This window comes from Melanotaenia boesemani, chromosome 17 (assembly GCF_017639745.1).
Source record: "Melanotaenia boesemani isolate fMelBoe1 chromosome 17, fMelBoe1.pri, whole genome shotgun sequence".
Lineage (NCBI taxonomy): Eukaryota > Metazoa > Chordata > Actinopteri > Atheriniformes > Melanotaeniidae > Melanotaenia > Melanotaenia boesemani.
Genome location: NC_055698.1, coordinates 9,738,505 through 9,763,221, shown reverse-complemented (window position 1 = coordinate 9,763,221; position 24,717 = coordinate 9,738,505). Strand labels below are relative to the sequence as shown.

General features: G+C 39.4%; 1 protein-coding gene across 3 annotated transcripts in view; it reads left to right on the top strand.

Annotated features, from left to right (window-relative positions):
- Nucleotides 1-24,449, top strand: part of trit1 (tRNA isopentenyltransferase 1) — a 49,827-nt gene extending 25,378 nt beyond the window's left edge. The window contains exons 3-11 of one of the 3 annotated variants that reach the window (XM_041966979.1): nucleotides 709-807; nucleotides 1,208-1,362; nucleotides 3,552-3,694; nucleotides 3,814-3,925; nucleotides 9,365-9,477; nucleotides 9,635-9,712; nucleotides 20,745-20,854; nucleotides 21,283-21,400; nucleotides 23,831-24,449. In XM_041966979.1, coding sequence (XP_041822913.1) covers nucleotides 709-807; nucleotides 1,208-1,362; nucleotides 3,552-3,694; nucleotides 3,814-3,925; nucleotides 9,365-9,477; nucleotides 9,635-9,712; nucleotides 20,745-20,854; nucleotides 21,283-21,400; nucleotides 23,831-24,042 — 1,140 coding nt within the window. In that variant the 3' untranslated portion in view covers nucleotides 24,043-24,449. Of the gene's footprint in view, nucleotides 1-708; nucleotides 808-1,204; nucleotides 1,363-3,551; nucleotides 3,695-3,813; nucleotides 3,926-9,364; nucleotides 9,478-9,634; nucleotides 9,713-20,744; nucleotides 20,855-21,282; nucleotides 21,401-23,830 lie in introns of all 3 variants that reach the window. The other 2 variants (XM_041966978.1, XM_041966980.1) reach the window with 2 other exon arrangements.
- The last annotated feature ends 268 nt before the right edge of the window (nucleotides 24,450-24,717 follow it).

The following is a 24,717-nucleotide window of genomic DNA, read 5'->3' as shown; positions in this document are numbered from 1 at the left end:
ACCGTAGCATTTTTCTATGGACCTACAACTGAAGAGGGTCCATAAATGGTGTGGTATGGTTCAGTTGTATGAGCCCCTTTTATAATGAAAAAACACAAAATAAGAGTACCGGACCTCACCGAGCCGCTCAGTGGAAACGGGGCTTTAGAGAACCATCGACCACATCCACACTTGCTGGTCTTTTCTAAAAGCGGCTTATTTTTGAGCTAAACAGGAAAATAACACCAGAGGATCAGAACCTACAACATTCCTGTTTTTTTTTTTTGTTTTTTTCTTAATATGCTGGATGAACTCTTGGGTCACAGACCTTTATCTACATAGAACAGGAATGACGTAGATGTAGCGCCACCATGTTTAACAAAAACCAAATGTTTAAAAAATAAAAAGTCAGGAAGTGACGTCTCCTAAATAAATCTGAAAATGGACTGGTGATGTAAACATAGATTTTTAGAATATATTTCAGAACACATCAGATCAGATTATTACAATTATCTGTTTACTCCCAGATATCTGATTTTGATGATCGTGTAAATTTGCTCATACAGTTGTTTGCAGCCGTATCCCAGTGTGACTCATTACATAAGATCCAACTGGACATCCTTTATAACATTAACACTTGAATAGTATTATTTGAGCTCAACAGCACAATGCAGAATGGTTTTATGTGTTACGTATTTATGTCCAGCTTCCTCCTTAACGCACTCCAAAATAGATGACATGCACAGCAGAAACAAATTGCCAATCGTTGTTGGAGGAACAAACTACTATATTGAGTCTCTTTTGTGGAAAGTTCTGCTGGATACGGAGGTAAGTTTCAGGGGCATGTCTTAAATATACTTAAAGATACCATATGTACAGTGCCCAGGCTGTTGATATTGTAATTTTTTTTTCCTTTCTTCATTATATGAAACCAACATTAGGCCTCAGTGCTAGCTGGATTCTTGGCTTAACAGTGTAATGTCTTCATGGCTTAATTGTAGTCTTCAGGCTTTTAAGAAGTGAATTAAAAAGGCTGTGACTTCATGCTGCATAATCATGTATGTTAATGACACTGCCTAAAGAGTTTCTAGTTTTCAGTTTGCATGGCATATCATTCCTGCTGTTCCTTGAATATATTGATTTATAACAGAAGTGGAAACAGCAGTATTTAAAGGCAGCTTTGGGAGGGTGGAAAAAAAATAAATAAATAAAACATGTCTCACAGCAGGAGAGTGAGGACTCTGGGGACGTAGGAGATGGTGCTCCACACAGGAAACTGGAGCTGGAGAAACTAGGAGCAGCTGTGTTGCATGAACGACTAGCCAAGGTGGATCCAAAAATGGCCGCCATGTTGCACCCGAATGACAAGCGCAAGATAGCCAGGTGATACAGCTGGTAAAATCTTCGTCTTACAGTACAGTGCGTTTTTTTTTGTTTGTTTGTTTGTTTTTTTACTTGCAGTGAATGCACAATGATAATTTATAAGCTTTTGTAATGAGAACGTTCCATCAACTTGTCTTGCTATATTATAATTTTTCTGTTATCTGTATTTTTACTTGCTAATGTTTTTTGTTTTTTGTTTTTTTTGTTACTATGTTTCTTCTTCTTCGTTTTTTGCCGGTTGCTGCTATGGTTCTTCTTCTACGTTTCAACGTTTGTCCGGCTTGGAGGACTAGATTGTATTTGAGTTACTGGACAGCATCGTCATGTGTGTGTTGTTCCTTGATTACATTTTCAAAGCACACCACACACAGTTCGATCAAAACTGATTTTTTTTATCTTCACGTGTGAGGTCTCGACCAGATAAAAAGTCTCACAAAATTAAAAAATTGTTATGTGTGTACCAGGCTTAAGTAACTTCAGTTTCACTGTAGCAATGGATGCAAGCCTATTGCATTTCTTTAAGTACATAAGTAGCCCTCCAGCGACCTTTGTCTCAGTTTATAACTAATGGGGAAAGCAGTTACATGACTGCTCAGACACTTTAAGAGCTTGTGTTGCATCACTATGACTTGCGAAATCAGTTTGATGCACTCATTCACAATAACCAGCTAACAAGGATGTCCTTATGGCATTGACAATGTTCTCTACATTCACTACTACAGTAGTTATCACTACAAGGTTCTCCGCAGGAAGCTAACAGGACTGTTGTTGGCATCCATGACAAGTAGTTGTTTGATCTCAGGCACTGCTAACTAAATGAGATGTAAATCGATCCTTCAGGGAACATTTCCCAGATATTATTTTGTTCTTGTCACCACTCATGTAGGGGGAGCAGAGGGACTTCTCTGTTTCACTAGAAATAAAACTCACTATAATGTTGGGTTTTTTTTTTATTACGTGTCTTAAATCTCTAAAGAAAATCTGCCCTCCAGATCAGCAAACGAAGAGTAGATCATGTGAGAAGTGTGTCAGAGTAATTGTATTGCTCAGTGAGTTACATGTTTGACTGTAAAGCTTTAATTCTAGGTTTGATCATTGGTGGGGTTAGGGGTTTTCTTTAAAATATAATAAAAGAAATTCTGCTCAGTTATTTTGAAATATTTTGACTGCTTAAAGGATCATAATAATAATATTAAAAATAACCAGCATACTTTTTTTCTTTAAGCATTTCAATCTACACAACAAATCTCTACATCACATGTACAAGGCCAGATCTGAATGTCATTCAGATCAGAAGTACCGCTTAGTTAATGAAGAGGATTGTATGAGTACAGCGTCGTCATCGTGACTCTGTGTGTATTCAAAGATCCACTTTTCCTTCTGCAGCCATTGCAGATGAGATAGTCACAGCTCCCACATGCTTGTGTTTGGTGTATTGACAGCAGTTTTTAAAATTCCCTTTAAAAAACTTTTAGATGGATTGAATCTTTTAAAAGAACCTGAGGTTAAAATTACTTATACACCATTGTATTTCCCGTTTGAAGTGAAACGTTGGATAGTTTGTGTTATCCGGTGCATTTGCAAGCAAGAACTTGTGTTTTCTCAGGCTGATGTTTGCAGAATACAGGCAAGAAGTTTTAGCTTTATACAAAAAAAACCCACACTGCTTGATGAGTAGCAGTATGCGCTCTGGTCTTTTGTGTGAGCAGGTTAGGTTACCCTGCTCTTTAAGATGACAGGGGATGACAGGAATCATCTTTTGGCATAACCCCAGTGTCTAGCATGGCATAACTAGAAAATGTAGTTTGCATGTAAATTTCTATTTCAGGTTTGTTCAGTTCTGTTTAATGTGATTTCACAGAGCAGTAAATTTTCTCAATCATACTTTATATTATCTGTTGTTGTTTAATTTCTTTATTTTTTTCTCGGGGTTCTGTGCTCACCTACATTTTTTACAGCTTAAAATACACTAAACCTACCTTTCAGAAAAGGAGTTGAAGGTTTTCATTTGCATTAGATTTAGTGGAGGAGTAGGTGAATAATTAATCTCAATTTTCCCACTGAGTACTGGTACACAGGGAGTGGAAAATATTCTCACAACGTGAGTGAATCATATAAGTTTGTGTCAATATCTGAAACAATCCAGTTGTGTTGTCCCAGACATCCGTATTTGCATGCACCCTCTGCAGAAGTCTTCAAATCTACCAGGAGACGGGCATCCCCCATAGTCACTGGCTGGAGGAGCAGAGAGGACAGGAGGGAGGCGATGGTCTCGGGGGTCCACTGAGATACCCAGACCCCTGCATTTTCTGGCTCCATTCAGACTTGGAGGGTAAAGATGGGTCTGTTCTTAAAATAAGTTTTCATTTGTAAGAGAAACACAGAAATTGCATTATTAGATGTAGGAGCTTACATGCAGCATATAACAAGCCCTCCTCCTGTGTTTTATAGCTCTAGACAAGCGGTTAGATGGTCGGGTAGATGAGATGTTATCTGCAGGACTGATAGAGGAGCTCAGAGACTTCCACGTCAGATACAATCAGCAGAAAGTCCAGGATAACAGGTAAGGAGTCTTTGTTTTTTGTAAGTCTGTTAAGTTGTTTAATTTTTAGTCCTGATGGTTGTTTTTACTTAGGGGTTAAAAACGGGGATTTTAAGATCCGGTTTTTCCGTTTTTCTTCCAATAAAGGCCATGATGTGTTATGATGGATCTTTTTATCTTCTCATTTAATCCTGGAATCCATTTCACCCACAGTACAACTCAACTACCAACATTTCAGATGGAGATTTGTGTTATTGCACATGAGTTGCTATCCTCCAACAGAGATGAGGAGGAGGAGGCTGCAGAGATCTGCTAAGCTCAGTTGTATTTGTCTCCACACCCCCAGGTTTTCATTTTCAGTCTTCAGCTCCTGAATGACATCACTTGAGGCAATTTATCACACTTATAGCAGCTCACTATAGAGCCACAAAAGCCTTTTTTTAGCCTCCCTAACACTGTGGTATGGTTGAATAGTCAAAAAAAATTACCTCTTATAGGCTTTCTAAGCAGTTTTTCCTGACCCTGTTGGAAAACATTGAGGTAAAGGAGGAATTTGGCAAGGCTATAGGGAAAGAAAGCTGTGTTGTTCCAAGAATCTGAGCTGTGATGTGCTTCTGCTGTAGTGAAAATTAAAATGCCATTAAATATTATACTAATAGGGCACAATGCCATTCACCTAATACTTACATTTTATGTAATTTCATGTAGCCTATATTACTTGTATTATAAGGTGGACCATATTACTTCCTGACCAAGTTTAATTGATTAAAACAAATGAACCACAAAGTGAAATATGTCAAACGCTGCTTAAACTCACCCTGTTGCCCTTATATTTATCTACATTAATCCCTGATTGTTATTTTGAATGTTGCTGCTGTCAGAAATTGTGGGCAGAATTATCTAGATTTTCTTTAATAAAGGAAGCATTATATCTTCTTACCAAAGCTTTTTAAAGAGAGTTTGACCTCCTACTAACATGACTGTGACACAGATATTTCATTTCTTTCAGTTGAGAATTTATACATGTCGTCAGTATTAGGGGCCTTGAACAGATCAAGGATCTTCAGCCAGCTGCATAAGAGTCTTCGTAGCTGAAAACTGTAGTCGTACATGGTACAGCAAGAGAGGTTCAATGGCGGCCATTGGCAGTCTTGCAACCCAAGATAACCATTTTTGACAATATCACAATACGTCTACCATTAGGAGCTTATCCTTATCAATGTGACATTGGGGTCATTTTGAAAACCAAAACAAACCCAGTGTGGATGGAAACCACAAAAGCAAACACATAACATGTGGAATCCAAATAAATAAGAAAGCTTGGTTGAATTATGGCAGCAGACGTTTTGTTTGTTTGATGTGTCATACCATGAACATGCAAAGAAAGATCCAGTTATTATTTTCACCCTGTCAGCGTGAAAAATGCTGCAGCCATAGCTCATCATGTCTGATGTATGCAGACGTGATGCCGTAGTCAGGATCACGGGTTGTCACACACTGTGGCTTTCAGCAAACTCATATGACGGCTAAAATCACACACTGTGTTCCTACCTTAAAACTATAATTACCACATTAGGGGTATTGTGTCTTTCCTTCTCAATAATAGGACATGCTGTATGGTTTGTGTTTCTAGTACAACCTAGTTTAAAAGATTAGAAACTCGATAGGATTTGGATCCTTCTGTGGGGGAACAAGCCTAATGTTATGCATTGCATGTGGTATTGAGAAGCGTTTAAGGCACATGAGCTGAGTGTCAAGTTTTCTCATCTTTCTTTCTAAATGAATGATCGGAAGAGTCAGTCTGGACCTACGCTCCTCTCTTCCAATGAAAGCAGGGCAATAGGAGGGAAGTGAACTCTGCCAAACGACAGTCCGGTTATTTATTTCTCTGTCTGACGGGTCACTCTGTGCTGTGCGCTGCCGTGTCTTTTTGGCCTGGAGACCGATTTAGATACAGCCCACACTGCTGAAAGCTCGGTCCATGTGGGAAAGCTATTTCTTTAGGATGTCAAGTGATTATTAATAATTGCAGAGATAAGCCCCCTCTATACACACAGGGGAGTCTGGTGATCTTCGCTTATTACTTAAAGGAATTCTGACTCCACATTTATTGGACGTTCTGGTGGCCTTAAAACAAATTACAAGCAGCACAATGATGTCTGTTTGAAATTTAACATGCTCAAATAAATTTCCTGGCCTTCCACACAATTACCAGCTTCTATCTGACTTTTTCTAAACAGTAACCACATGGTCAGTAGCATACTTAGCCAGCGTCACTCCTTCAGTGTGGTAATGATCTGCTCTTTACTGGAAATGATTCATGATGGCCTTTTGTTTTTTTGAGTCTTCCCTTGAAAACTTTTCAAGGCTGCCACTGTTATTAATCCTCAGTATTGGCCATGTCTGAAATATGAGAGGTTACCAGACTCAGTCATGCTTTATCTCGATTGTGTCATTTCTATATGACTTGTCAGATGGGTTCATGCAGGATAAGAAATAACTGTTTCTGCCAGAATCCCTGTAGATAGCTTTGATTTGTCTGTCCAAACCTAAACAGTCCTTCCAGCGTGGCTGCCTGAAGGAGACAAGAAGACGTCCTTCTGATTTTGTTGCTGTCATTTTTTGAGAGATTAAATATTTCATTTAAAATAATAAACAGCTTTGTGTTTTCTTAAAACTTGATGACCTTTTTTCAGGCTGGTGAACCAGAGGCGCAGACATCACACTGTCTGACCTTTGAGAACAAAATATTTGTTCAGCGTCTGATACATTCGTGGAGTGTATACCTCCTTTTCTTCCTGTGTGTGCTATAGAATAACATCCTGTTTAACAGAAAATTTCCAAGTTAAAGATTTACATTAATTGGCCCTAAAGTCCAACTTGTAGGCAAAATGCCGTTATTGACATTTTTATGTGCAAGTGCACAGAATTTGATTCAGCAAGTGTTATTTTTACTTTCAGCAAGAAGCACTTTCTTTGACAGGGACAAATTGTCCATTATCTCCAGCAGGACATTTTAAATGAAGCTGCAGCAGCTGCCCACTCAACATACGCTGCAGCACAAGAGGGAAAATACATTAAACTGGAATCGGCTTCACTTTTTTCAGTGGATTCCTGAGACGCTCCATCTTTTTATTTTTTAAACTTGGAAAAACATCAAATCCAGACATCTAACGCACTCACACAGGATTTACATCTATCTCTATAGTTTTGTATCTCCAAGATTACATTTTCAGGAAAGCCTGTTCAGTTTAATGAACTTTGTTTGCAACATGAAATATATGTAAACACGCAAGAGCGTCACTAATTTCTGAAACAGATAACTGAACACGGCTGCATGTGTGTCTTCTGGCTGCTGTGTGTGTGTGTGTTGGGTGTGGCTGCAGGGAGTTGATGCATTGGTGGAATGATGCCCAGGAAGCTGCTGGTCCCCCCATCTTTTGTCCCTCCTTTCTGTCATCACCCCATCCCACCTCATCAACCATCCTCCTCCTACTCCTCTTCCTCTTCATCCCTTTTTTTTTTTTACCCCTCCTCCTCATCGTCTCTCCTTCCATCCCTGACACTATTGCCCTCTCAGCAATCTGATCATCCATGCACTTTACTCCCCCACCTCCCTCTGTCTGTCTTTCTCTCCTTTACCCTCCTGTCTCCATCCCCGACTGGCTGCTGTGGCCAGACATCAAGGTCAGATCTCTTCCTCCCTCCCTCTGTCTTTCTTTTCCTCCCTCCATTGACTCTACATTTCCTGTGTTCTGCTGCTATTCTCAAATTTCTCTCTGCTTGTCTAGCCAGATTTTTTCTCTATTTCCCCTGCTTGTTCCTCATGCAAGAATTAAGGACCTTTTTTTTAAGAGAGAATTATTATTATAAAAATTGATCATCTGCCTCCTTTCCAGCTTTTGACTTCGCATGTTCAGTGCAATGACATTATCAGAGAACAGGTCATCTTGTCAAGTCTGTTTACTGTTAACTTTGGTCTCTTTTTTTTTTTTTTCTTTCAGTAAGTGGAATAAGTCACCTGCCATTACTTGAGTTAAAAACCTACCAATAAAGAAAAAAGAGGATCTTCATCTACAAATCAAATAAAAAAGGAACTTTGAAATTTGCCAAAATCTGTTTTTTGACTGAGGTTTTAAGAAAGTTTTAAGCTCAGTATTCAGCAACTTGTCATCACTTTTATTTCTATCAACATCTGTTCTTCAGTGCAGGATGTTACTGAAGTGTAAGTGGTGTATTTACGAGTGAAGGCTGGCTCTGATGTGTTTTAGGGTGCGTTCAGACCAGCCATTCTGATTCAAATCCATGTTTGTTTGCTTGGAAAGTCCGGTTTGTTTGTGGAGGTGTTAATCCACAAACTCTGACGTGGATCAAATAAGTGATCTGTGGTCTACCTATAAACGCAGGTCTGGTTTGCTTCAAGTGAAGCAAATGCAGGAAGCAAACTACAATGTAATGCGGATGACATGTAAACCCAACCAAAGCATTTAGAACGATAGCCGGAGAAATGGCTTGCAGTCAGGCCTGAAAAAACGCGGTAAAAGTTCTGATAGAAATATGGTCAAGTGAAGATCGCTAGGATCTGATGCAGCATGTTTCGCTCTTATGTGGTGAAAACAGAAGTTGTCCTGCATTAACCAATAAATGAGCCAGTTTTTTTTTTGTTGTTGTTCGTCTTGTCTTCCCCATGAGTAGTTGTTGATGCTTTGCCGCCTTCAGTGATGAGGGGAATACGTCATTTAAAAGCTCCGGTTCGTTTAATTACATTCAGGATGAAACTCAGACCAGAGTAAGAATTTTGCAGCTCCCAAGTCTAGCAGACTATTGGTTGTGAATGTACGCTTACGCTTTAATCCCATTCTAAATTCCTACAAAATTCCTTTTTTTGTCTTATGCACAAAACCTACAGCATGTTCATACTATTTATAAGTTCTTTTATTGCTTGTTTGTAGCTGAACAGAGTCTACCCATCTCTGCTGCAATCTGCACATAGGTATTTTACAGTTGCATAGAAGAAGCCTTCAGCTAATGCATCATTCCAAAGTCTGAGAAGGTGTTGGTCATTAAATGTAACACGCATACCAATTGTGCAGTAATTTTTGAAGATTTGAAAAGTACAGCGTGAACTTAGAAAAGCATTTCTCCTTCAGTTGGGGTGAGACAGTCTGACATTGATGAAGACATTTCAGATTTAATGTCTGGCAGGTCAGCCAACAGGACTCTGCTCCAAACTCAAATTGTACTCATCATCAGCTTACTGAGTTTAAGCACCTGTGGGTCTTGCTCCACTGAGGTTTAGTCCCTTTTTTTTTTATTTATTCTTCATGTCAATCTTTATTTTTGCACCTCAAAGCTTTCTGATATTCTGCATGCAGGAAGGAAGGAAATGGTGAAAGTAAATGTCACGTTGAAGAAATTTTCTTTTGCTATTGATGTATAATATTTTCTTCTTCTCCACAGTCAAGACTATCAACATGGGATTTTCCAGTCGATTGGTTTTAAGGAGTTCCACGACTACCTGACTGCCCCTGAAAGCAGCACCCAGCAAGAGAAAGACTCACAAAGAGACAAAGGTCAGAAAAATACCTGCTCAAATCCACTCAGATGGCTTTAGGTGCACCAATTGGTGGATTGGTTGGCTGATCAACCAGAGGATTCTATTTAAGGATTTTTTTTGTTGTTTTTTCTCTGCTTAATCCATTCCCACTTCTTTCTATGAACTCTTTCCAGGCATAGAAGCTTTGAAGATTGCTACAAAGCGTTACTCCCGCAAACAGAATAAATGGGTCCGTAACCGCTTCCTTAAACGTGAGTACCCTTCACTTGGCTCATGGAGTGTGTGTGTGTGTGTGTGTGTGTGTGTGTGTGTGTGTGTGTGTGCTTGTCCTACAGAGCCCAGTTCCTTAGCAATCAGCACTCTCTTTAACAAGATCAGATTCAGACACTCCATTAGATGCACAATAAGCTTCTCAACCACTGTATTGTGCTCCAGGGTATAAAGGGTGTGTGTTTGCGTTCATGGTTTTAATTTTGTTAATATCTAAATCTTTCATTTTCATCATCAAAAAATGGATGTTTTGTTTGATTTAAAAATTTCTTTCCTTTTTTTAAATGATCTTCTTCATTGTTGGGCATGAACGTCACATGTACGTTTTTGCCTCCATTTCAGACGGTTGTCATAAAACGTTGCCGCCACACTGGTGACTCAGAGTAAATCCTGAAGCTTCAGCAAGAGGACATTTGGACTGAATACTGGATGCATAAATCACAGTTATAGCTCACTAATCAACATTAGTTGAGTCTCATTAGTTTCATCATTACTGAAAGATACAGTTTCAGGCTAGCTATTTCTCTGCTTCCTGTCTCTGCGAAGCTTTGTTAGCCTGTAGTTTCCTGCTTTATGAACATTTCTCATTTCCCAAAATGTTCAGCAGCCAAATGTGTATTAGTGTTTCGAAATTTCATGTTTATTTTAAAAGTAGAAATCAGCAGACTGGCATAAAAACCAGCAAAAAGTAAGATTTGACTTCATGCAGCATGTGGGAGCTGCTTTGACGTAGTACAGGGGATAATGTTTCCAGCTCCGTCCTCACCACGCACCTGCAACTAAGACCTTTCGCTGTCTTTACTCAGCACCTCGTCCCTTTTTGCTCGTAGATGCATAGAGATAAACCTCAGTGTTTGGTTACTTGTTGCTGCAGTATGAACAAATGTGTCCTCTGCTGTCAGAAATGTTTGGCAGCCTTAATGCAGCTCCTGGAACTTAAATATGTTTTTGAAGGTGTGATGAAAGGCTGAGTGTGTTTCTCATTCCCAAAACAGAAACCTGGCCTCTCAGTCCCACCAGCAGCATGCCCTTCAGTAACCCTGCTTCCTAATCCTGTTAGGCCCAAGTGGCTTAAGGCCACGCTAGGCCCTAAACCTCAATACCCCTCTTTCTGACCGCCTGCCTACCCGCTGCACACACCATATGGTCCTTATCACGTGTGTGTGTGTGTGTTTGCGTGTCTGTGTTGCTGCTGTTTTACAGGCCGTCTGTCTGGAGTTGTCTGTGTTTAAGACTGTGTTTTTCAATGTGTGTTTGAAAACTCCTTTAAGAATTGACTCTTTTTAGTGTAATTTGTTGGTTGCAGCGTCAAATTTCACAGTGCAGGTGGCAGTGGATAAAATCCGCTCTGTTTAATGACTAAAACTTTGCATTGCATGAAATCGTTTTGGAAATGGTTCGTTTGCAGCAGCATTTTCGCAAACTGGCTCATGATCATGTCCATTTTTATTTTTTCTTCCTGATGATTTATCTCCAAAAATCATCAGTTTGAGTCAGGTTTAATCATGCACCTAGTCCTTGGAAAAAAAATGTGCGCCAGCTGTAAATGCTGCATTTATTCCCTTATCCTTTATCTTTTCTGTTGCTCATACTTGGATTTTGGAAGGAATTTAGGCCCAAAACAGACTTGTTTTGTTTTTTTTTCTTTAATTCAAGGCTTCATTGGTTGTGTTTCATTTTGCATATCAATGAGACATATAAATAATATCCAGAAAGGACCAATTGACATAACAGATCCATGATTTGAAGGATTTTTCCAGTGTTTTTAAGTATCACATGAAAGTATTTGGAGAATTGCCCTTTTGACAGTGCTGTGTGTGTTAGAAAGGCCTTCATGTTGGAAGATAATTTGCTAGGAATGTGCACTTGCACATAGTTAGGCCATTATATGGCCTTGCAGGTTGAGTTAGGGGAAAAGCTAAATGGTGAGAAACTTTATTTCATGTTTTTCATCCCAAATGACAATGTTACTATCAGTCTGTTTCCCAGTAGAGCTTCCATATTGGATGAAGGCAGGTGTATCCCTTTAAGAGGCTGTGCCAGAAATGTTTTCGTGATTTCTTTTCCTGATGTTTTTCTGTGTCGGGGTCTTTAAAGATTTGCCAAGAGAGTTTCGTTCTCATGTCCACCCCTTGTGGGGGTGTCCTAACCCACACGCACCCCACCCTTCATTTCCATTTACCTCTGTCTCGCTGTGACTGCTGACCTCTTTTGTGTTTGGTCTGAGCACCACACACACCCACACAGATGCCTGCAGGCCCTCAGCTGAGCAGGCTAATCTCTTGAAGCATTACAGAGCTGCGGGGAATTTACCCTGACCGTACAAACTTGGGCAACAGGGTCGCTGAGGTCCATGCGTACCAACCCAAGCATACAGAAACTAGTGGGTCAAAGAGAAAGACAAACTGTAAGTGACAGATAGTTGGCTAAGCGAGAAAAATGTGAAGAAATGTAAAGACAATGAAATGAATTAACTTGTTAATATCTTGAAAGGTACAGGTTGACCCCAGTTTTACAACTGAGTCGTTGAGCAGTGATAAACAGTCAGAAAGGTGACATGCAGATGTTCTGTCTCTTAAATACTTTTTAGTGGGATAAGTGGTTCTTGACCAACTCCCCTTTGATTGTTGTGGGGATTTAAACACCAGGTCACTCAGCTCAAATGAAATCAAGCTTAAAGTGACTTGGCTTAAGTGCATCTGTAGGTTTGCTGTACACATACAATGCAGTGTGTGTGTGTGTGTTTTTTTTTGTTTTATATAGGAGCGTATTTGATTACCTTTAAAGAATATGGTAATCTTAGGTTGTATTCATTTTATTAAGTGCTGCATTTTAAGTGGGAAACGCCATCATCCTAAGAGGGTTTGTTTAAACTCCCTATAGTCACACATACTCCACCTGTAACCACGATACATGGGTGTAGTTTGACTGGGGCCTCGTGAGTGTTAAGTAACAGCGCTGTAGGTATCTTTTATTCAGAGGGGTAAGTGAAGGAGAGGAGGGTGGATGGATGGAAGGAGAAAGAAAAAGAGACAGCACATGGATAGCTGGCCGGATGGAGAGTGAAGGTAATCTGACTCAGCTGGGGCAACAGGTGCAGAGCGAGTTTACACCCTCATCTTCTAGCAAGTGTGAAGCTTTTATGAACACACAAACAGAGCCATGTACAAATGCATCCTCATTCGCTGTGAAGTCAAAGTCAAGCCGGGAGAGGAGAGAGATACCAGAGGGCTGGAGACGCGGGGAATATTTAGGTGGGTTGATACAGTATTGGGTTTGTTTTCACATGTGAACTGAGTAGAAATATCAAACACTGACAAGAAATCTAAAATGTGACTTAACAGGCTGAGGTGAAAAAGCTGGTGTGTTGAGAGATGATACCCCCCTTTAAGTACAAAGCAAAAATAGCAGGTGTGTCACCGGGCGACTGCAGCATCATTGGATCATGTCCAGACGTGAGGCCTATGTAATGTTTCATCGACTCTCTTTCTCCCAGTGGCACCTAAAAACGTCACAGGGTGCATGAATCAGAAAAGGCAACGCCAAACATAAAACTGTTATTGCAGGATACAGAAATCAGAGTTACTGTTGCTCTATTTTCTGAGGATAAAAGTGCAGAATCAGTCTGTAAAAGATTAGATCTTTGGTAGTCGAACCCTTCTTGTTTCTACTCCTTAGCCAGCCAAAGAAACATACAGAAAACACTACTCGCCAATTTTTTCCAGTCTGAACTGGCAAACAAACACATGATGGACCAGCATCTTCCCAGATATGATATAATGTCCCAGATTATATTTTATTCCTGAATTAGAGCTTTCTCTATTTTGCTGTTTGTAATTGGGCACCACAGCTGTTTCAGTTTCACCCCCTCAATCATTTTTACATACCTACTTAATCCACAACTAATTCTACCGAATTAAAACAACATCCCTTTTATTTTCATCCTCTTAGTGACACGACACAGCTTTAATTTATTCCCTAAAAACCAGACAACAGAAACATTTTGTTTTGTTCAAACTCTTCTATTTTGTGGCTTTTGCTTTAGATTTCTTTTGTTTGTGAATAGAAAATTAAATCTGGCTAGAATGGTGTCAACACATCCCATTAAGGCATGGGTGGGTTGCTTGAACATAAATGGTCATCAGTAATATACATAAAGCAAAGTGGCTTAAACAGATTCTTAAAGACATCTTCTGACTACAGTTTCACTTTCACTAGGTTTGTAAAATGACTCAAACACAGAAAGTGAAGTCATGATCCTGGTTATCAATTATCCAGATATCCACTGGCTACAGCAGATAATCAGAATTTCTGACCATTACCCCCAGAGGCATAGCCATACATTAGACTAGTCCTGGTGGGTTCCCAGATAGCATTCTCCTGAATATTTTAAGGTACTTTGAAACATACACTGATGCACATTTCAGCTGTCACTCATCTATCTTTCATGGTTTAGAGTGAACAGGCTTGGTCTCATTTATACATCCAGCAGTATTGACATTTAGATTTGTGTTTTCAGGTCTTTAGAATGGATGTCTACTATTTGATCTCAATTAAACTGGTTTTATCTTTCATATCCTTCTCTTTAGGTTTTCTTAAAACCTTTGCTTTGTGCACCAGTGGGGCACAATATGAGACAAAAGATTTAAATGAAAACATTCAGGGATGCTTCAGATCTCTTTTTGTTGCAAGACTTCATGCAATCATAATGCATAACATTAATGGCGTCATCAATCTGTTGAAGTAGCAGCTTTTTGGTCATTCACAGATGGGTCACTTGAATATTAATGTTCCTCATGGCTTCATTCAGTCAATCCTGTGACAGTGATGGAGAGAACCACTGCACACACATGACTGGACAGTACATCAAAGTTCGCTTACATGTGATATAGCTGTAACCGATTATTAACATGCAAATCTTTTTTTTTTATCTAGCCATGTGATTGAGAACAAACCTGGCAAGCTGCTGTGCTTGTACAAAACATTAAATGGATGAGATCCGTTGGAAATAAAGCTTTACCCACATGTTTAAGCTGGTTGAACAGTCTGTGTAATCAAGGGGTCTCATTGGCTTCCTACTGCAAAAGTTTTATTTGCCTTTGAGTCCTCAGCTCCATCTCTGTGCTATGCACAGTGTGAAAGAAAAAAACTGCAGCTCACCACAACCCAAAACAATATTAAATGCAGATTTTCCAATTATGTGTTTAAAAGGAAAACAAAATCTGTCAAATTCCTCTTAACAGCTAAATTAAGACCAACCACTACCATGAGTGCCAGTTCGTTTAATGCGACTGCAGCAGTTCAGGCATGTGGCGTGTTAAGAGACTACAATCACAAATTATTATTAAGAAAAGGCCTCAGGGGTTTATTGACACCTGCATGTTGAATTCCCATGAAGAAGACTTCCGTGATTACAGACAGTGTGCATAATGATTACAACCCCCAAAAAGCCAAACAAATCCTTGTTCTGAAATGCTGAATTAATTACCATAACAGAGAAAAATCTTTGAACCCAAATACTTTGTTCTGATTAGTTGTGAACAACAGATAAATGAAGGAAGTGAGGAAAACAAAAAGTGGAAGAGGAACTATAAGAAAGAGGAAGGAGGTTTTTTTGGTGAATAGAGGCAGCTGTCATGTTCCAGTGCGGACCATGACCAACGAAGGCACAGCTGGGCCAGGGGACGCAAGGCTCAGGCAGGTGGTGGAGTTTTTATAGCAGAGCACACACACCAGGCACTCATCCTCACTCAGCAAACACAAGGACAGTTTAGCAAATGACTCTTGGCCCGTTTGTTGCAACAGGTGGACTACTGTTTCAACACACAAAACATGCACACTCAACACTGGCAAGCAGCTGCCCAGCGACAGATTATTCTTCTTGTTGGCAAAGTGATCTCCCCTGTGTGCTTGAAAGGTAATGCTCAGTTTGTGGTGTGTGTATGTTTGGCATTTGGGCATTACTCATGTTGTGGGGACCCAGATCTGTTTACAGTCACATTATGGAAACAGGCCTTCCTAATAGTTTAAGACGAGGACACATTTTACAGTTAGGCTTAGACACGTAGTAGTAAATGTTCTTGTTTGAATAAGTCTGTAAGTAATGTCCTTTGCAGGCAAATGTTTGTGTGTTTGTGTGTGCACGCGCACCAACACCCTCTTCTTTGTTACTTTAGTGTTTCTTATCAACACTCATTCAGTACCTATTGGATTAGCAGAGTTAAATTTCACAAGATCCCAAACAAGTGTGGTCATAGGGGTGGAAGGGGGGGTTTCCATCCAGCATCTGGCAACCCACTATACAGTCTCCCTTTTATTTACCACCACTCCACTCCTCCCAGTGGGACATTTCTGACAGCAAAAGGAGTATTGTGAAAGGGGTGGCGGTGTTCTGAGAGATAAAAGAACAAAGTAAAGAAATGGTGGCAACAAGAGGGCACAGAGTGGCAGTTGTGGGTGTGAAGTATTTATGAAAGGAACCAAAGGAGATATCTTGGACTCTGCCTCTGGTGCAGGTATGCCAGGTGACTCTCGGCGGCACCACCTGCCCTCTATTATGCCACAAACACAAAAGATCCCACTTATGACTCGCAGAGAAAAAGCAACGCCGTAACCATGCAAGTGAAATTTGAAGCTTTAATTAAGAGTAACTGTTGTTTAAAAAGCAACAAACACACAGTGACATAGAAGAGTTTAAATATAAATGGTGTACACAGATTAAACAAACTCATCCTGAGGATAAATGATGCAGGTGCAGGGTGAGACACTGCCATTTGTGCATTTTGCTTTTATATCCTTTGTCTGCTATTTGAGTCAGCGCAGCTGGTCATGACTTGAATAGAATGAAGTAAATCACACGTTAAAGTGGTTAACTGACACATCAATTTATTTTGACCAGAAGCAGTTGGAAATGTGGCAAAAAAAAAATCATTTGTGGATGTAAGTTTGCGTCTGTGGGGTCTGGCTCTGTGAGGACTATTTGTTCTCTTCCCTCTGACCAAGTTAGTGCTGATATACAGATGACCAGTGTTAAAGTTAGATCTCAGTGTTCCTATGTAATAATGAAGGCCCAGACAGTTCCCAGTGGAGTTAGAAATGTCAGTCTTCAGGGTGTCTACTGCCCTCAGATCCACACTTCAGTCTGTGTAAAAAGGATTAAGCCATAATTGAGTTGGCAAGCAGTACTTTAAAGGTTAATAGGATTCATTTACATAAGAATGTGTTTTAAGGTGATGTTGGAAGTTTGGAGAAAGATTGATCATATTTGAACTGAGCAGTCAAATAAACACCCCTCTTTACACTGCTTCTTCAGAAGCTTTGTCCTCAAAGTTCTCCAAAGAGGAAAATTACTAAGAAAACACCTCCAGCAAATAGGCTGTTTGACCAAAGGAGAAGTTTTACGGCCTTATATTGGTCAGACGTAGATTTCTTTTTTTTTTTTTTTTTTTTTTGCTTAGCTAAAACAAAACGCACATTAACCCTTAAAGCTCCAAGCCATTATTATTATTATTATTACCTTCGCCGTGGTGGAGGTTGTGTTTTCAGCAGCGTCTGTGTCTTGACCGGTTTGCCTTTCTGTCTGTTAGCAGCATAACACAAAAAGTTATGGGCAGATTTTGATAAAAAATTTCAGGAAATGTCAGAAGTGTTTTGTGGGTGACCCAGATCACTGTCTAGATTCAGAAATTTTTTAAGTATTCTTTACTTTTGGGAGATGGGGATAATTTTCCAATTACAACTTTTAACTCATCAGATAATGCCCAAAATCATTGGCAAAAAAAAAAAAAAAAAAGAAAGAAATTTACAAGATGGCATCATGGTAGATGTTATAATCTGACATTGTTTGACCCAAACCATGTTTATATTCTGGATCTGGAGATTCAGAAGGTTCAAAATATACAGCAGGGGGTCCTGGGTGGGTTGTGGGGTCTTTTGGGTTTTATTTCAGGTGGGTGACCCTATAGTGGAAGTCTGCGTACTGAGTGCTTCTGGATATTATTATTTTGCTTATTTTAGTACACCTGTTTTTTTTATTTTTATTACTTATTAATATAAAAATGCATGTAGATGCTCAACCCTCTTACGTACAGTCAGCATACAGACATTATTTTCAGGACAGCCTCAGTTGTTAGATTATTTGGCTACACTAATGTAAAATTATGTATTTATAATTTTATTACTAACAGTATTTTGTAGAAATAACACACAGATCGACAGTGACCAAACCTTTTTTCATTTAAATATCATTCTCATTCAAAAGAATAATAAAAGCAAACACACAACCCAAAATGCCTTCATCATCCTACTATTAACATATTTTCATTTTTATTTGAGAAAAACTGACTTGTCTTGTTGGAAAATTGAGGCCACTATATTTCCTCTCCACTAAGGGACAATGCGAGTGAAAATGTGTATTTATAGCATCTTAGCAACAAGAAGAAACAATAAAATTTTTTTAAGAAAAAGCAAGACGATTTTTTGAAGAGCTTCAAAAGGTTTTGGTTCAGTTTATCTCCAGTTCCCCCAGTAATTGAAGAATTTGCTATTTTATATATGTTATAATATTGTCCATTTTGCTGGCATCTCTCCATCCTTACCCACAAAATTGAGGAGCTCTTTTGTTATTGAAAAGCAAAGCAATTTACATTGCGTTAAATGGTGCAAAGCCAGGTAAATCTCAGAACCTTGAGACTGGCCTGCATTCACACCAGTTTAACCTGCACAGAAATGGGAGAACTTTACTCCTCAGTAGTAAAAATAAACAGCTTGGAGATTTGGTTATGAAAGCTGATGTTTAAGACATCAGGCTCCATCATAATCCACGGTTTCCCAAAGTAAATATCTGCAGACGATTGAGTAAATTTTGTAAGACGTTAGGATGTAAACACGAGTTTTTATAAATTTAGCCGACTGAAATTTAAATTGGTTCCTAGGCAACATAGCAGCACAGCGACGTGGAGGTTTTACACAAAATAAATTATTCTGAACTTTATTTTCAACGGGTTGGATATAGTCAACCTACTGTCTTGTGAAAGACCCAGGGGTGGGAGGCGGTACCCGCTCAGCTTCTTCTTTGGTTGTGCCAGCTGTGAATGATGAATTCTGCACCCGTTACCTGGTTTGCTGGTCGATGACCATCACGCTGTCCAAAAAAAAGAAACAGACATGTGACTAGGACTGAATGATCGATTTGTTTTTTAATCAAAATTGCAATTTAAAACGGTCCAAATCACAAAGGAGCCTGATTAGTTTACGTTACACGGTGCTTCCAGGTTTCACACCTCCAGCATCCACAGCTTTTCAGATCCGCTCGCTTCAGACGTAACTCCTGTCTTTCCTGTGCAAGAGTCCTCAAACGTCCTCTTTTACCTGCATGTCCTCTTTTTGAGTTTTATCTCAAACTCAAATATTTTTTTAATCAGATTTACGTGGCTTTTCCTCACAGTTGCTTCGTAGTATCCACTCTCTCGCTGGCAGTGAGAAGGAGAGGAGACGGCCGCAGCACAAAGGACAGAGTAACTCAGTGTTTGTGCTAAACTGTGGGGAAAGTATGGGCGACTCTTCCTCCTCCTCAGACTTTTCCCTGTGAGAGGGTCCAACGCCTTTAATAAGATGAGGAGAAAACTGGGTTTAAATTAAATATTGTGTGATAGCTACACTCACTAACTTCGCCCACTAATGTCATCACCGCATGAACGGCATGAACACACCATTTGGTAGAAAATTAGTTTGGGGAATCAGCACTGATACAGAGCTCTCCCAGCATGAAAGGATGCAACAAAAGGGCTCTGTTGTTATTCATGAAATGCTCTCCTGTCAGATGATCGACATGTTGTATTTATTTATTTATACTTTTAGTGCATTTGACCCTTCTTTAGATGTACTAGAAAGCTGGCATGTTTTAGTGCCCGGGGAGCAGTTGGGAAGGGTTAACTGCCTTGCTATATATATATATATATATATATTTTTTTTTTTTGTTTGTTTTTTTGTGTGTGTGTATATGTGAGCGTGCTATTTCACACTGTGTTCAGTGATAGGATGACACTTCTCTCTGCACTTTAACCCTAACCATTTAATGAGTTATTTTAATGGCATAAAGACAGGCAACATGGTATAGATAACATGTAAATGTATGCTTGAAATGGTCTGCTCTTCAAATGAACAGCCGTCAGGTAACATTTGAGGCTGTAGGCCTGTTTAGTAAATGCTGATAGTAACACCAAAATAGGGTTTGCGGTAGGCCAGAAGGTTAGTACATCATCTCCCATGTCTCCATGACAACAGTACTAACAAGTTTATGCCTCCATACAGAAGGTTATGGGTGTAACTGAGGTAAGAGAAAATGTTCAAGTGAACAATTGAGATAAATATTAGTTTCATCCTTCTACATCCAGTGCAACATGCAGGGCAGTGGCTCTTCAGACAGTCACTCAGACAGGCAGACAGACCAGCAGGGCAGGGCCTAGTGCTGAGGCCCCGGTCTGGAGACTGCTGACTGGTGCAGAATAGAAACATGGGGGTGGAACGGCCAGACAGCGAGAGAGCGAGTGAGCGAAAGCCGAAGAGAGACTGATGGCGAGAGAAAGAGATGGCGCACAAGAGAAAAAGATGTGAGGAAGGAGGGAGAGACACTATCGAGCCAGTGTGAGTCAGCAGGTTGACGGAGCTTCAGGGTGCGGCTGCAGCACATAACTGCTCCTGCACATTTCCTGCCAGTTTATACCGGTCCTGTCAAACCAGCTGGAGCCTGTATGCTGCTTCTTGGATGCAGAATTACCTGATGGGAGGTCAAACAGGATCAGCTCATAGATTGATTTTAATGCAGGTATTTCACAGCATTTTAGTTTTGCACTGTAAAGCAACACTGTCATAAATACAACTTACATTCACATGAAGTGTCTCAGATGCATTTAACTAATAGAAATAAATAGTGAAAACAGGTAAATATCAGCCAGCTCTGATTGGTTTTATTGGCTGACTTAAATTCATATAATGTGGTAAATGTGTGTGCAGGACCAGGAAACAACATCCCAGCAGTGTATGGCCTGGATGTGACCGACGTGTCGAGGTGGGAGGAGACGGTGCTGAGCCCTGCACTGCAGATCCTGGACAGCCTCAGAAAGGTGGGACCTTAATAGTCTTAACAGCCAGCTTCCTGTCGGCTCCTTCCAGCCATGGCTGGATGGAACTTTTATCTGAACTCCCTGTTATTCTTTCTTCATTCTACTTGTCATTACTTATATTTTGATTTGTCCCCTTCTTTCTTTTATTTTTACTTTATCAGCTTTACAGAAGTTTTTTTCCCCCCATTCTATTTTCCCCTGTTCTTGATTGCCTGGTTCATTCTGAGTTTTGCTCCTCTACTTCTATTTTTTTCATGATTTTTTATTTCTCAAAATGTCATTTCATTATACTTTTGTTTTAACTTACTGATTTCTTAGTATTACCTTATTTATTCTGTTGTCATCTTTCTCTTTGATTCCTTGTATTGTTATTATAATTATCTCCTGTTATTGTTACAAATATATTTATATTTTGTTTGTTTTATCAGGGTGAGGAGCCAGCAATTGCACCAATCAGAGTACAAAGGGAGGGTCAGAGAAACAAAAGGAGCCATCACACCTGTGATCTTTGTGATAAAGTGATCATTGGTGACTTAGAATGGACAGGTGAGGCGGGTCATCTTCATCAAATAGTTATGTTGGCACTTCTAATCACACTTTTTTAAATATGTAGCCCTCTAGACATCTAGGGTGATAAACTGGTGGCTGAATATCCAGAAAAGTGAGATACGAGGAATTCTTCATACAATCCTACTTTTAAAAAAGATGGCATGCTTTATAAAACGTAGATAAAAACAGAATGCAATATTTTTCAAATCTCATAAACTCCTACTTTGTCTCCAGTAGAGCATAAGCAACATATCCGATGTTGAAATGGAGACATTTGGCCATTTTATAGAAAATATTTGCTCATTTTCAATTTGATGGCAGCAACTCACTCACACACATTCTTGTCTGATGCAGGATTCTAGCTGCTGTTTAGCATCGTCTTGCTTAGATCCCTGAAAGACATGTTGTCTGGATGGGAGCAGATGTTCTAAACCTTTATGTGATTTTCAGCATTGATAGAGTCTTTACAGACATATGAACTGATGTGAACTATCCACTGATAACAAGCTGGATGGTTCTTTTCTATTTTAGTGTGTAGGATACAGCGTCCACAGTTTCCAAAAAGAATTTCATATTTCTACTCATCTGACCACAGATGAGTAAAATTCTTTGCCTTGCTTCTTCTTCTTTGTTTTCAGTAAGCTTAGACAACTGCAGGTCTGGATTGTTCACATTTGTTTTGTTTTTTTTGTTGTTTTTTTGCGTGATAGAGCTTTAACCTGCATATGTAGATTCATGGTGAACTACACATACAGTGATTTCTGGATGTGTTCCTGAGCCCATGCAGTGATTTTTAGTAGAGAATGATCCTGGTTAATAATTCAGTTCCCTTTTTATGTCTCGAAGATCATAGGCATCTAGTTTTTACCTTTTGCTTTGTTTGATGCACAGAGATTCCTAATGATTCTCTAAATATTTCTATGATATTTTACATTATAGATGATGGAATTCACAATTTTGCATTGAGGAACATTTTTCTGAAGTTGATCCCCATGTTTTAGACCCAGTTTTGTAACAGATTAGTGAACCTCTGCCATCTCTGTCTCTCCTAAATGCTACTTATTAAGTAAGTCATGTTACAAATCTGTTGCCATTTAATCAAATTAGTTATCGAATGCTTCTGCACTTATTTGTACCAGTTGCCTTTCCAACCTTTTGTTTGTCCCTGTTCCATTTTTAATGTGTTGCTGCCACCAAATTCAAAACCATTTTCCATGAAATAGTAAAATGTCAGTTTTACCATCTGCTATGTTGTTTATGTTCTACTGGGAAAGAAATATTGGTTCATGAGATTTACAAACCATTGCATTCTGTTTTTATTTACATTTTACACACTATTCCAACTTTTTAAATTGAGGACGTTCCCATGAATGCCATAATAAACCTTTTCTATTGGTCATTATCTGAATGAGGGCATCAAAGAGCTTAAAACCTTCAGTGCTTTACAAGAAAAAAAAAACAAAGTTAGTCACCTTTTTTGATTCACTATTTGCTTGTATCAGAGATCTTATCAAATCAAATCAAACTTTATTTATATAGCACCTTTCATACATAAAAAAAAAGCAACTCAAGGTGCTTTACAGATAGTAAAATTCCCCAGAACCCCAACCCAATAGCAGCAAGCCCCATTCTGAAGCTGACAGGGAGCCAGTGTGGAGACTTTAAAATTGGTGTAATGTGGGCCCTCTTTCTGGTCTTTGTCAACAGACGTGCAGCTGCATTCTGTACAAGCGGCAGCTGGTTCAGGTACCTCTTTGGAAGACCAGAAAGAAGAGCATTGCAGTAATCTAATCTTGATGTGATAAAAGCATGACTAAGTGTCTCTGCACTGGCTCGAGAGAGAAACGGCCTGATGCGGGAGATGTTCTTCAGATGATAAAAAGCAGTCTTAGTTATGTTTTTAATATGTGGCTCAAAACTGAGATCTGCATCTAAAATCACTCCCAGGTTTTTTACTTGATTAAAATGGTTGAGTGCTACTGTTTTCAGTTTGGCCTCCAGTTTCTCTCTCTCAGCTTCAGGTCCAATCATTAAAACTTCTGTTTTGTCCTGGTTGAGCTGCAAGAAGTTTTCTGCCATCCACCCTCTGATATCTAAAATACAATCTAACAAGGCATCAATGGGCCCGTGCTCATCAGGAGTCACGGCAACATATAACTGTGTGTCATCAGCATAGCTGTGGAAATTTTTGCCGTGTCTCCTGATGACATCACCAAGAGGAAGCATGTAAAGATTAAAAAGGGTGGGGCCTAAAACTGAGCCTTGGGGTACACCACAGGTCAGTCTATAGCTCTTGGACAAGGATTCCTTCATGCTAACAAAGAACTCTCTATCTGTTAGATAGGATTTAAACCAGTTAAAAACAGTACCAGTGAGGCCAACCATGTCGTGGAGTCTGTCTCATGCCCGATGTATCTGTACCTGCAGCTCACCTGAAATCCAAGAAGCATCACTATCATGTGAGGAAGAAGAGGAAGTCTGATCCAGGCTGTGACCTGCCCAGCTCACCTCCCGTCTCTGTAGGAGAGACTCCCTCTGAGGTCTCTTGTGCTGCTGTTGCCTTGGGCTGCAGTGAAACCTCTCAGGACTCTTCCAAAGACACAAGGACAACACATAAGGAAGTACCTGTAACACTTTGAAAGCCGTACAGACTGCTCTACATCTGTTGTCCAGGTTTCAACCACTAATGTACTCAAACAAATGAACGCTTACGTACAGTCCTTATATGGCCACTTACATTTAAACTTTGGTGTGTGTTAATAGAAAAGAATCCACATTGGAAAGCTTGTAAAATACAAAATGCACAGATAGAGGTTGATGAAGGATCCTGGATGCAGTTTTTTCAGCTGTGTGTAATTCTAAGGATAAATAAGATGTTTTATGGCATTTTTTTGCCACTGCCTGAAAACTAAATCAGTTCTCAGAAGTATTTTTATAATTTTTCAGAAACACCTTATACAGACTGTTAATGAGACTTTCATTTCTAAAATACTTTCAAATACTTTTAAATGTAGTTTATTTTTAATAAAGCCAAAAATCTATTGAATTTTCCTCATCTCATGGATGATGGTGTGCTTCTATCAATCTGGTGAAAAAAGAAATCCATAAATATGGATTTGGGAGGTTTTCACAGGACATCAGCAGTAGTTTCATCTTTCTGTCATCGGAGCTCTCTGGCATGCTCACACAGCACCATGTATTGTGCTTTGTTTGCCTGCTGCCAGCTCGTTTTTTTTTTTTTTTTTTTCCTTCGTTTTTTTGTCATAAAAACCTTTTTCTGGTTCTTTGTTTGTTACTGACTTACTTGCCTCATT